The sequence below is a fragment of the Carlito syrichta genome, unplaced genomic scaffold (genome assembly GCF_000164805.1).
Source record: "Carlito syrichta isolate Samal-C Ts95f unplaced genomic scaffold, Tarsius_syrichta-2.0.1 Scaffold311970, whole genome shotgun sequence".
Taxonomy (NCBI): domain Eukaryota; kingdom Metazoa; phylum Chordata; class Mammalia; order Primates; family Tarsiidae; genus Carlito; species Carlito syrichta.
In genome coordinates, this window is record NW_007256066.1 from 220,482 (window position 1) to 234,634 (window position 14,153).

General features: G+C 41.5%; 1 protein-coding gene across 3 annotated transcripts in view; it reads left to right on the plus strand.

Annotated features, from left to right (window-relative positions):
* Positions 1-14,153, plus strand: part of OSBPL1A (oxysterol binding protein like 1A) — a 200,318-nt gene that overhangs the window by 179,546 nt on the left and 6,619 nt on the right. For all 3 annotated transcript variants that reach the window (XM_008069370.2, XM_021718229.1, XM_008069374.2), the window contains 6 exons: positions 1,225-1,407; positions 7,029-7,136; positions 7,674-7,763; positions 7,997-8,123; positions 11,611-11,727; positions 12,313-12,436. In XM_008069370.2, the coding sequence (XP_008067561.1) occupies positions 1,225-1,407; positions 7,029-7,136; positions 7,674-7,763; positions 7,997-8,123; positions 11,611-11,727; positions 12,313-12,436 (749 nt within the window). The remainder of the gene's footprint in view (positions 1-1,224; positions 1,408-7,028; positions 7,137-7,673; positions 7,764-7,996; positions 8,124-11,610; positions 11,728-12,312; positions 12,437-14,153) is intronic.

Consider the following 14,153-nt stretch of genomic DNA (forward strand, 5'->3'; position numbering starts at 1 on the left):
GTGTATATAAAATCACTACCACCAATTGTATATGATGGGAACAAGTTAACAATTTTGATGTTTGTTTCTGATACTTATTATTTTGGAGACTGTGTCAAAAATATTGAAACACACATAAAATGTACCATTATAAAAAGTAGCTATAAGGATTTCGATACCCTGATTAGGTGGGATTAATCATCATCCCTATAACCATATAAATATATATGGCCGGACACAGTGACTTGTGCCTATAATCCAGCATTTTGGGATGCCGAGGCAGGAAGATTGCTTGAGCCCAGAAGTTCAATACCAGCCTAGGCAACATAGTGAGACCTCATCTCTACGAAACATTAAAAAAAAAGCTAAATGTGGTGGCATCTGCCTGTAGTCCCAAGTACTGTGGAGGCTGAGGCAGGAGAAACACTTGAACCCAAGAGTTCAAGGCTTCAGTGAACCATGATCGTGCCATTGCACACCACCTGGGTGACAGAGTGAGACTCCATCTTTAAAAAAAATTATTAAAAATATATTTGCATAAATATATACTGTTGCCATAAAGCCAGTGAATGCATCTACACATGCAGTTCTGTTGACTTGTACCAGTCTGTTTCTTGTTTACACATATTTAGGAGAATTTGTTTGGCTTTAGTTTTTCTGTATCTTCCTCTTCTTCTCTGTACAAGTTTTGATCTCATTTATTCCCTAGATGTTTGTAAGCGGACACCCTGGATTCCTCTCTCTTAATACAGAAGAAACAATACATTTTAAATTTATATGGCCAATATTGCTATTTCATGCAAATTACCCAAATTTCTGTGGCTGTTCTTTATTTTGATTTGTGCAAGTTGCTAGCATTATAATAATATCAGATTTAGTAGTTTGGGTTGGATTTGTATGATTTCTCCTATGTTAAGTTGTTTTTTCATCGGGAGGATGATTAAGAATTGTTTACAATAAATCAAAAACTAGCCGGGCCTGGGAGCGTGCGCCTGTAGTTCCGGCTACTTGGAAGACTGAGGCGGAAGGATCGCCAGAGCCCAGCAGGTTGAGGCTGTGGTGGCCGGGAGCGGCCACTGCCCTCCAATCTGGACGACAGAGTGAGACTCCAACTCAAAAACAAAACAAAAAAAACAAAAAAAAACTTGTTTACTTTGTCTAACCTGTTTCTTTAATACTTTTATATTGCTTTTTGACTGAAATGATGCTAACGTGCATATTCAATTTTTTTTTTTTAATCTTAAGAGATGACCTTGGATTCAGGCTCATCTCTGAACAGGTCAGCCATCACCCACCAATCAGTGCATTTCATGCAGAAGGATTAAACAATGATTTCATCTTTCACGGCTCCATCTATCCCAAACTGAAGTTCTGGGGGAAAAGTGTCGAAGCAGAACCCAAAGGAACCATCACCTTGGAGCTCCTTGAGTGAGTTCTAATCAGACCAGTGAACTTCTTTCATGTCTACCTACTTCTAAGTATATATGTGCACACAGATCTGGCCTTATTGTTTAAAAACTAGAGAAAAAGAAAGAAGCAGCTTTTATGCAATAAAAATTATCTGCCTCTATGTAAAAGAATTTGAGAAACATAGCAGTAGCCATTGCTAATAAGTCTAGGCTGTATAAATAGCTTAACCTAATGTTTGACAATGCCGTTTGTGTCTATTTTAAGATAGATGGAGGTTAATCACTTCCCGGCAGTTCATGTGAAACATACTTTCTATATATCATGGTGCCAGTGTTTTGTTTAAAGATCTTTCAAAATAAATTCACCTTGAGAAATATTGAAATAACGATTGTGTGGCAATGTTAGGCATAAGGTAAGCCGAGAGTTCTCTTCTTTTGCAAGATTAGCTTTATTTATTTATTTATTTTTTATTATAAAGATGAGGAGTACAATTCAGGGTGAGGTATGCAAACGTTGATTATGCAGGTCCCCTTGTTGACAAGGTATGCCCCTCCCTCTCCTGGCAGTTTTCCTCAACTGCCAATCCCACTTCCCCTCCCCTAACAGTTTCCCACTACTGCCAATCGCTTTCTTATAGCATTATAATTGTTCAAGGTCCGCTTATGAGTGAGAACATATAGTACTCTGTTCTTTGTTTCTGTGATAGATCACTGAGTATGATCGACTCTAAATCCATCCAAGTTGCTGTAAAGTCCATATGCTTCTCCTTCTTTATGTCTGCGTAATATTCCATTGTGTATATGTACCACATTTTAAAAATCCAGTCCAGCTTTGATGGGTAACGTGGTTGGTCACATGTTTTTGCTATTGTGAATAGAGCTGCAACAAACATATGTGTGCAGGTATCTTTTTTGTAGAATGATTTGAGTTCTCTGGGTATATTCCCAATAGGGGAATTGCTGAGTCATATGGAAGGTCAATTTCTAGTTCTTTCAGAAATTGCCACATTGTCTTCCAAAGAGACTGCACTAGTTTGCATTCCCACCAGCAGTGTAGAAGTGATCCTTTTTCTCTGCATCATCGTCAGCATCTGTTGTTGTTTGTTTTATTAATGATAGCCATTCTTACTGGGGTTAAGATTAGCTTTAAATTCACAGGCAGGCTCAGTTCCAGTTAAGACAGAGAAGCACACTCTACACTCTCTTACACTAAATGCAACTAGAGACCTGGACGGAAGACCTGAAGCAACAATTGGAGGATTCCGAAAAGTAAATAGTAGCAGGCCGCTGGGGAGAGAACTCAAACCCTGGAGACCAGTTTTCTCTTTTTTTATTTTTCTCTCATACCTCCTGGCTTAGAGTCAGAGCAGCAAATTGCAGATCAAGGCATTGGAGGCAGACAGAAAAAGTTCTCAGAGAAGCCCTTTCTTTCTGATTAGAGGACCTAGAAGATACCTTCTTAGAAGATAGAGAGTAGGAGATATCCTGTTGGAATTTTTTTTTTCTCTCTCAATCTCCCATCCTTGCCCCAAAGCAAGCTCTGGTGTGTCTGCAGCTACACTTTTACAATGGTGGTGGTGGCAGAAGCAGCCACACAGTACCTAAAACTCAGAAAAAGACCTTCTCCTTGGCCAGAGTAGCTGATTAAAGGGAGCCCTGTGGTTCAAAGAATGTGGGGAGAATCTCTGTTATTTTGTTTTCTCTTTCTTTTCTCTTACCTCTTTGCCCCAGAGGAAGACCTAGCTGTGGGAGGTCCAAGACAGAGCAGGCAGACTAAGACTCAGCATCCAGCTTTCCAGCCGGAGGGCAGAAGAAAGGGCCTCCGGTATCTAAGAGTGTAGGAAAAACCACAGAGGGGGGAGCTCAAAAAGGGACCCATGGAGCCATGTATGAATTCCTAAGCTCATCCCTACACTCATGTATTGAAATGACCCAAAATGGTTCACCAAAGGCCTCCAGATCCGAAGTACTGAGTTCAGCTGAGGGGTGGATCTGAATAGCACTTCAAAGGCTTCGAAAGTGAAACTAACACTAGAATCAAAGCCCACAGGAGGAGGGTCAGACTTGTGGTCTGAAACTATTTTAATTGCCTATTAAAACAAAATGAAAATCAGTATTCTCCAGAAGAGTTTAAGAGGACACAGAATCTCATAATACAGATGTCCAGAGTACAATCCAAAATTATTTGACATACTAAGGAACAGGTAAATCTCAACAATTTACAAGGGAAAAGGCAATCAACACACTCTAACCCCAAGCTGACACAGATGTCGAAATTTGTATCCAAGATTTTAAAGCAGCTATTATAACTATGCTTCACGAGAAAAAGACAGACACTCTCAAATGAATAAAAAGACATTCTAGCAAACAAACAGAAGTATTTCTAGAAGTTTTTATACTGAAAAATATAGTAATGAAAATACAGTAACTGGGATAGGCTATCCATAGCAGCACAAAAGATGATAAAGCAGGTACAAGATCTGTATGCTGAATACCACAAAACAACTGTTAGAAAGGAATCAAAGGCCAGGCATGGTGGGCCTGTCATCCCAGCACTTTGGGAGGCAAAGGCGAGAGGAGTGCTTGAGTCTAGGATTTTAAGACCAGCCTGGGAAACAAAGTGAGACCCCCATCTCTACAAAAAAAAAAATAAAGAAGAGAAAAATTAGCTGAACAGGTGGTACATGTCTGTAGTCATGGCTGCTTAGGAGGCTGAGACAGGAGGCTCACTAGGAGTTCGAGGCTATGGTGAGCTGTGATCGTGCCACCGCACTCCAGCCTGCTGGGTGACAGACTGAAACCCTGTCTCAAACAAACAAACAAAAAAACCCCAGAAATGTAATCAATTGATTTTTGACAAAGGTGCAGAGGTAATACAGCTAAGAAGGGTAGTACTTTCCACAAATGGTATAGAGACAGTTGGATATCCACATTTTAAGATAAGAACTTCAACCTATACTTCACACCTTATACAAAATCAACTCACAATAGATCGTAGACTAACATAAAATGTAAAGCTAGAAAGCTTCTGGAAGAAAACAGGAGAAAATCTTATGACTTTGGATTAGACAAATACTTCTTACAGACAGAAAACCAAAAGCACAATCCCTGAAAGACAAAATTGATAAATGGGATTTTATCAAAATTAAAACCTTTTTGTCTGTGAAAGACACTTTCAGAGAATGAAAAGGCAAGCTGTGGACTAATAAAAATCATTTTCAAACCATATAGCTATCAAAGAACTTGTATCCAGAATGTGTAAAGAACCCTCACAATTCAACAATAGGAAACAGCAATAAGAAACAACCCAGTAAGGAATTAGGCAAAAGATGAGAACAGATAATTCACCAAAAGAGATATGTGGATGGCAGATAAGCACATGAAAAGATGCTCAGCAGCATTAGTTATTAGAGAAATACAAAATTAATACCACAATGAGATGCCAGCATGTACCTATTAGATTATCTAAAATCTACCTAATCCTGAATTGTATCTCACATCTTCCAAAAAAAAAAAAACCTACAGAAAACTTTATTTTAAAAGAATAAAGAATATCTAAAATCAAAATTATTTTATTATTTTTTATTTTATTTTTTTGAGTTGGAGTCTCACTCTGTCGCCCAGACTGGAGTGCAGTGGCACGCTCCCAGCTACCGCAGCCTTGACCTGCTGGGCTCCGACGATCCTTCCGCCTCAGCCTTCCAAGTAGCCAGAACTACAGACACGTGCTACCACACCCGGCTAATATTTGATTTATTGTAGAGATGAGGTCTCACCAAGTTGCTCAGGTGGGTCTTGAACCCGCGGGCTCAGGCAATTCACTCACTTCGGCCTCCCAAAGCACGGGATTACAGGCTGAGCCCCCTAGCCCAGCAAAATAATTTTAAAAACTGACAATACCAACAGCTGACAAGGATACAGAGTAACTAGAAATCTCACACAGGTTAAGTATCCCTTATCTGAAATGCTTTGAACTGGTGCATTTCAATTGCATTATACAAATTGAAGATGCCGATCTCAGAAGGTTACATAGTATATCATTTCATGCATATGATATCTGGAAAAGGTAAAACGACTGTAATGGAGAACAGATGAGTCGTTTAGGGATTAGGCATGGAAGAGGGTTTGCACAGAGGAGCCCAAGCAAATTCTCAGTGGGTTGTTTAGTGTTCCGATTGTGTTGGTGGTGGTTACACAGATATGTACCTGCATTAAAACTCATAGAACTACCCACCAACAAAGATGAATTTTACCTTGTATAATTTAAAAGTACATTTAAAAAAATGTATCTAGGGATAAATATACAAAGATACAAAACATTTTTTCAGAAGCAAAGGATTGCAAAACAAGTTTATTCATATGCAAGTTTTTTTCCTTTGGAGAGCTGGAGGGTACTTTCTTTGGAAAGTGCTAGATCGACTTTTAATTTTATGCCTCGACTTTATTTTCTAATGTTTCATCAAACTTTTTTTCTCGCTTGCAGCAGAATGCTTCTTTACATATATAGTTCTGTTTTTATTATAAAGATGTGGGGTGCAAGTCAGGATTAGGTACATAAGTAATCTACATGCAGGTGAAGTTTGGGCCTCCGACTGGTTCTCACTTCACCTGGTTTAGGACCAGGTACCCTTTGTGCTGTTATGTGCCCCCTCCCTCCAGTCTTTTTTTCCCTTCAGTTGGAGTCTCACTCTGCCACCCAGGCTGGAGTGCAGTGGCATGGTCACGGCCCCCATAGCCTCAACCTCCTAACTTAGGTGATCCTTCCTCTTCAGCCTCCCAAGGAGCTGGGACTACAGGCACGCACCATCATGCCCAGCTAATTCTTTTGATTTATTGTAGAGATGAGGTCTTGTCAAGTTGCCCAGACTGATCTCGAACCCCTGGGCTTAGGCAATCCTCTTGCCTCGGCCTCCCAAAGTGCTGTAACTATAGGTGTGAACCACTGCACCCAGCTTCACCACACTTTTGAAAGCTTAAAATGATATGTACATCATTTATTTGGAGTTTGGAGGACATATCGAATTTTTTTTTTTTAATAAAACTTTGTTTCCTTTTAAGAAACAATAAGAACAGGCAGCTGACACCTACTTTGCTATGGGTTAACAATAGAATTTTAACAGTTTTAGAGCTTAGTTATTTCAAGCAGCCTGATTTGTTATCCTGGGTAATGGCATGTACAGCAAATGCACTATTATTTTATTTTATTTTTTGAGTTGGAGTCTCACTCCATTGCCCACGCTGGAGTGCAGTGGCATGCTCACAGCCACCCCAGCATCGACCTGCTGGGCATCGGGGATCCTTCCGCCTCAGCCTTCCAAGTAGCTGGAACTATAGGTACATGCTACCACACCCAGCTAATTTTTTATTTTTTATTGTAGAGATGAGGTCTCACCAAGTTGCCCGGGCTGGTCTCAAACCCACGGGCTCAGGCAATCCACTTGCCTTGTCCTCCCAAAGTGCTGGAATTACAGGCTGAGCCACCGAGCCCAGCCTATTGTTATTATTTTTTAAAGCAGGACTTATTGAGAGGACAGAAAAGCTCCCACAGTGGGAGGGGATCTGAGGGGGTTGCCCAGTAAATGCACTTTTAAAGCAAAATAACACTTGTCACTTATTTTTCTGAGTTTCGCTTTTTTTTAGACACAATGAAGCGTATACGTGGACAAATCCCACCTGCTGTGTGCACAACATTATCGTGGGGAAGCTCTGGATCGAGCAGTATGGCAACATGGAGATCATCAACCACAAGTGAGGCGCTTCGGGGCTCACCCGTTCCTTCTGTTCTCTTCGGGCAGTTCTAGTGGGCTTTGGTTTTTGTTTTTTTCTTAAAAGCGCCAGTAGAGCCTGCTGAAAATACAGAAATCGGGCCGTGCTCAGCCATTGACTGCATGGAGTTCATTAAAGTCTCTGCTCAAGGGAGACTGGGAGGACTCTGAGCCTCCCCAGCTCTGCGAATCTTCATTCCAGTCTCAGCTCATTTTGTTTCCATAGTTTAGTTTGTGTGATTCATTTGGGGTTGGGGGACATCAGATTTATTAAAAAGAGTTGGGCTCAAATCCTCCCTAGTGACCCCAGGCAAGCCACTTATTCTTGATGACCCTCACATACCTTTTCTTTATGGTGGGCACATTACAATCGAGGATTGACCGGGATGACTTTTGAATAGAGCCTGGCAGGTAGAGAACATCAGTAAGTCGCAGCTGCTGCCAGAAGGTTACCATGGTTGTTGCTCTCTTCTGCTGCTTCGATGTTGAGTAGGGATCTGAACTCATATTTTCTTTCTAGGACTGGGGACAAGTGTGTGTTGAATTTTAAGCCGTGCGGCCTTTTTGGTAAGGAATTACACAAAGTTGAAGGCTACATTCAAGACAAAAGGTAAAATGTCCATTGAAAAATGTTTAATAGTATAGGTGTTAAATAAAATATTAGTATGAAAATGTACTTCTATAACCTAGGAAACAGGCATTCTAACTTGTTGAAAAATCTTTCTTCTACAGGGAAATATCTATTTCATTAGATAATCTGATTCATATAGACCTTTAGAGTAGTATTCTATTATAGCAAAACACTGGTTTAATTGTTGCTTAAACATCAATTTCTCTTGACAGCAAAAAGAAGCTCTGCGCCCTCTACGGGAAGTGGACTGAATGTTTGTACAGTGTCGACCCTGCCACTTTTGATGCTTACAAAAAAAACGATAAGAAAAATACTGAAGAGAAGAAGAACAGCAAACAGGTGAACATCCTGTAAGGTGGTATCAAAGGAGGAACTGGAGTCTTCAATTTGTCCGAATTTTTTGGAATTGGCCTGTTATTGGGTCACAGTGGGACTTTTTTTCCTTGTTGCTAACATATAACTTTGCTCTTTGCATCTTTTTAATGAGCAGTTATCTGCCTAAGTGGCAAATGTTTGGCATAATTTTGTGTGGGATAGGGATATGTATCAGATTTGCACTGGGCAGCAGATATATGTGGGACTTTGATTTAATTCACGTAGCTTTGGAAAGTTGGAGCTCTTCCTAGTGGGGACCAATTTTCTTTTCCTCCTATGTGCATTAGAAGTTGAAATCATTTGAGTATTTAAGATTCCTTCCAAAATTCTCTCTTACATTTTCTTGCTTATTATTAGTTTTGTTACCTTGCCCCCTATTGCAAAATTACTGAAATCAAGACCATCCTAGTTAAAAGAGTCATCGTTGGGCTGCTGTTCTCTTCTTACTAAACTTTCTTCTTCGTGAAACAGTTAATACTTAGATAGCAATTTCCACAAGTGAGGCTCAGAGCTTCTTGCTGCATGGCCCCAGATGGGCTCTAATGGTCAACAGACACCTGTCCTATCCTTCCAGGCAGAAATGCTGAGACCTACAGAAAGATTGCACCTGTCTGGACAGAAAATAATCTGTTTGAGGACCGATACCTTTCTAGTAGCCACCATAATGACTGAGCACAAGCTCGGTTAGAATCTTATCTCCCCTATGGATGGGTAGTGCACACTTAGGCAGATTTCTCACCTCTCTGCCTCAGTGCCTTCATTTGTAACATGGGCACAATAGTAGCACTTGCTTGTTAAGTGAGCTGACAGATGGAAAGGGCTCAGAACAGCATGTGCTCATAGGGAGGACTGATGCACTCCTTTCTGCTGAAAGTACTTCTAGGACTGGCAACTTGAGCATCATCTGTGAGCTCGTTAAAAATGGAGGCTTGGCCAGGCGTGGTGGCTCAAGCCTGTAATCCTAGCACTTTGGGAGGCCAAGGCGAGAGTACTGCTTGAGCCCAGGGGTTTGAGACAACTTGGCAAGGCCTTGTCTTGACAATAAATAAAAAAATTAGCCAGGCATGGTAGCGCACACCTGTAGTTCTGGTTACTTGGAAGGCTGAGGTGGAAGGATCACCTGAGCCCAGCAGGTCAGCGCTGGGGTGGTTTGTGAGTGTGCCACTGCACTCCAGCCTGGGCGACAGAGTGGGACTCCAACTCAAAAAAAAAAAAAAAAATGCAGGCTCCCAGGCCTACTGAGTGGCAGTCTCTGGGGCCCTTCAGGTGTTGATGTGTATGTTTATCAAAAGCGGAAGGTGTGTTCAGTAGTGACTTTCTTTGTAAATTGAGTGAACCATCCTGAGGTGAGCACGTACCCTTCGGCTGTACATGCACCATTCTTTTCCCCTTGCACCCCGTGTTCCCACCTACTTCTCTCTCCTTCTGTGAGGTGCACCCACTGTTCTCTATAGCTGCTGGGAAACTGATGGGGCTGGCCTCTGAGACCCCCTGGGCTGGATCCTGGGACCCTGGACACAAACTCCTTGGCCATAATTCCTGCCAATAGGAAGGTAACCCACCTTGGCAAAGGCAACCTCACGAACACACTTGTCCAACTCTTCTTTACAGAGTGGGGATAGCGAAGGACATTGTCGAAATTCCACAAAATATCCCTGTGTCCTTCCCTCTTAGAGAAAGTATTCACACGCATCCACTCTTTGTCTCATCTCCCTGGTTCCTGTGTCTGCCAGCCATAGGGCTCTCATACTCCTAAATATATACATAGACCATGGAAAGCTTTTATCATCCATGTTGTCACACCTTCGCTGTATTTTCAACTATATATTCCCTGAAAATGGTTCAATCAGGAGTTCTAGATTTGTTAACTGTGTGATGTTGAGAATATGACTTAACATTCTAAAGCCTTAAAGCCTTTAGAACTGGTAATGAGATTTCATAGGTTTGCTACATAAAGAGCTTCTAGACTAGCCATGGTCATGGCCAAAGGGAGCTAGTTTCCTTTTTAGCCTAAGGTCTTTTGTTTTTAAAATTTTTAAATCGTGGGGTACACAATTCAGGGCTAGGTATACAAATATTCGTTGTGCAGGAACCCTTGTTGATGAGGTATGCCCCCCCATCCCCAGGCAGATTTCGACTACTGTCAATCCCACCTCAAGCCTAATGTCTTTTAAAATTCCATTTTTATCAACTGCAGTCAGGATCTCTGGATAAACTTAGGATCATTGATAAATTTAGTCAACTTCTTTGAGAATGTAAACTTTAGTTCTTCTCAGAATGTTCCACATGTCTATACCTCTCTAGTGCGTGGGCCCTTCACAAGTCAGGAGGTTCCTTTGCTTCTCTGGCATCCCAGAGTTGGGCATTTGGAAGTTCCTCAGTAAATGCTCAAGTAAGTTATTTTGTCTTAAAAACAAAATAGCCTTAAAAACATAAAACACTGTAGAAAAGAATGAAGATGATGATGATTTATATGTGTATAACACTAAGTTATCAACACATAAAGCTCATGAGATTCATAGCACTTGTTCAGGCATCTGACAAGTGTCTGCGTTGCCCTACACTGTGTTCGAATTAAAAGATTTAGAAAGGCACAGTGTCCCTGCCCTCATGGAGTTTAAATTCTAGTAGTGCAATAAAGGATGGTAACTTTATAATTAGTAAGCACTTATAAGTGAGAACACGTATTTGACTTTCTGTTTCTGAGTTATTTCACTTAAGGTAATGGTTTTCTGTTCCATCCATGTTGCTGCAAATGACAAGAGTTTATTATTATTATTATTATTTTGAGTTGGAGTCTCACTCCGTTGCCCAGGCTGGAGTGCAGTGGCATGCTCACAGTCACCCCGGTGTCAACCTGCTGGGCTCCGGTAATCCTTCCACCTCAGCCTTCCAAGTAGCCAGAAGTACAGGTGTGTACTACCATGCCCAGCTAATTTTTTATTTATAATAGAGACGAGATCTCACCAAGGTGCCCAGACTGGTCTTAAACCTGCAGGCTCAGGAAATCCACTCACCTTGGCTTCCCAGAGTGCTGGGATTACAGGCTGAGCCACTGAGCTTGGCCAGTTTATTCTTTTTATGGCTGTGTAGTCATGTGTCGCTTGACAACGGGGATTTATTCTGACAAGTGTATCGTTAGGCAATTTCAGCATCATGCAAACATCATAGCATACTTACTCAAACCTAGATGGTATAGACTATATATTTATATATTTTTTTCATGTGGAAAACCAAATGTTCCAGTGCCTTTCTTCAGTCACCTTCCCCACGTGGCCTGCATTGCCAGTATTAAGCACCGAATGTCAGGTTTCCTGTAGCTGCTCCATTATAATCTTACGGACCTGCCATCATATATGTGGTTCATCATTGACTGAAACATGGCTATGTGGCGCCTAACTGTATTTTAAAACGTTTTACTTAAATTGAGTTCATCTATCACTTTTTCTAGATGAGCACTTCTGAGGAGTCTGATGAGATGCCTATGCCAGATTCTGAAAGTGTATTCGTTATCCCTGGAAGTGTTCTCCTCTGGCGAATAGCCCCACGGCCTCCAAATTCTGCCCAGGTGAGACCAGGCCCCCTGAATGTGGCCTGTGTATATTCAGCTTTGGGTCCTGGGCACGTGCAGGGCCAGCCCTGGCAGCACTGAGATGTAGGCAGGTTGTCACCAGAACGCCTCTCGGGTGTCCCCCATGGACCCCGGTGTGCACTTCCCGGCCCCCACGCACCCGTGCTGCCCACCCTCTGGTGTCTGGCTGGGAGGACATGTGAGTGGGGCTTAATAACTACACAGGGGAGCAGGACTGGCCTTTGTCAAATACAAGGTGATGCAGCCTGGTCAGTAGAAGCCCTCCAGACTCAGCGAGGAATGCCTTTAATGAAGAAAAATGAATGTTACTTCTACTTAACGTTGATCATGAAAGAGGATATTTATCCTGTGAGGCCTGCTTTGAGAGTTCTTTGAGACAGATACCCATGGATGGTGCAGATATTGGTGAAAACACTTAGGTATGTGTGGTCCAGGGAGACTGACCATCATTACCACAGAAGGGAGGGGCCACTGTCCAACCAAGCCTCTTCTGCCTTCAGGACCTTTCATTTTGCTTTATGCCTTGGTATATGTTAATGTGATCATTTTGCTTCTTTTCAGATGTATAATTTTACTAGTTTTGCAATGGTTTTGAATGAAGTAGACAAGGAGATGGAGAGTGTGATCCCTAAGACGGACTGCAGGTTACGGCCTGACATCAGAGCCATGGAAAATGGAGAAATAGGTAATTAGCTTCGAATGATGCAACCAGTGGAGATTAATGTCTTTGGAGATGATGCTTTGTTTTATTTCTGGTGATTATTAGCATCATTGGGGTACTAGCATTTTTAGTCTCTCTTAGAGATTTTTAAAATGGAAATTCAGTTTAAATTCAATAAATATTTGAAATGTGGAAATATGAGGTCGATTGAGAGTGTACAAGTGCAGATGTGTCAGCATGGATATATTGCATAGTGGTGAAGTCTGGGGTTTTAATGTACCTACCACCTGAATAGTGAACATTGTACCCATGAAGTAATTTCTCATCCTTCAACCCCTTCCCTCCCTCCCACCCTTCCGAGTCTGTGTCTGTTGTTATACTCTCTCTGACCGTGTGTATACTTTATTTAGCTCCCACTTAAAAGTGAGAACATGTGGTATTTGATTTTGTTTCTGCGTCATTTCACTTAATGGTTTCCAGTTCCATCCATGTTGCTGCAAATGACAGGATTTTATTCTTTTGTATGACTGTGAGGCATATATATATCATTTTATTATCCAGTCATCCACTGATGAACACCTAAGTTGATTCCATATCTTTGCTATTGTGAATTGTGCTGCAATAAACATATGAGTGCAGGCGTCTTTTTGACTTCGTAATTTCTTTTCCTTTGAGTAGATACCTAATAGTAGAATAGTGGAGTTTTTAGTTCTTTGAGAAATCTCCGTACTGATGCATTGTTTGTAAATACTTTCTCCCATTTTGTAGGTTGTTTGTGTTCTCTGTTGATTATTTCTTTTGCTGTGCAGAAACTTTTTAGTTTAATTATGCCCCAATTGTTTATTTTTATTTTTGTGCATTTGATTTTGAGATCTTGGTCATGCATTCTGTGCTTAGTCCAATGTCCTATGAGTTTTCCCTAGGTTCTCTTATAGGCTTTTCATGGTTTCACATCTTTAAGTCTTTAATCCATTTAAGTCTTTAATCCACCTTGGCTTTATTTCTGGGTTCTCTATTCTGTCCCATCAGCTTAAAGCACTTTTATCTTAAAGTGTTAAGTTTCTTCTAACTTAGCAGTTCTCAAAAGGGGGGCAATATTTTTCCCCCAGGGGCTGTGTGGCAACATCTGGAGACTTTGGTTGTCACATCTGGGGAGGTACTACTGGCACCTCCTGGCATCAGTTAGCAGCCAAGGATGCTGCTACACTCCCTCTACTGCATGGAGCAGCCTCTTACAATGAAGTCAACAAATCCAACATGGCAGTAGCACCATGGCTGAGAAAAAAATTTTCTAACTAGATATGCTGATTCTTTTCAGTGAGACAAAGAAACAGAATTTGGGGAAACTTTGAATTTTTATGAATGGAATCTGAAGGAGCTCTGTGAGGTCTCGCTGAAATTTAGAATAACTGTACACTTATTCAGCCTTTACATCCAATTTTTCACTGAAGGATTTGAACATAATTGTTCCAGCCTTAAGAATAAGCAGATTCTTTTTTTTTTTTCCTTTGATTTGGAGTCTTACTCCATCATCCAGGCTGGAGTGCAGTGGTGCACTCACGGCCACCCCAGCATTAACCTGCTGGGCTCCGGTGATCCTTCTGCCTCAGCCTTCCAAGTAGCTGGAACCACAGGTGCGTGCTACCATGCTTAGCCCGGCTAACTTTTGATTTATTGTAGAGACGAGGTCTCGCCAAGCTGCCCGGGCTGGTCTCGAACCTGCGGGCTCAGGCAATACACT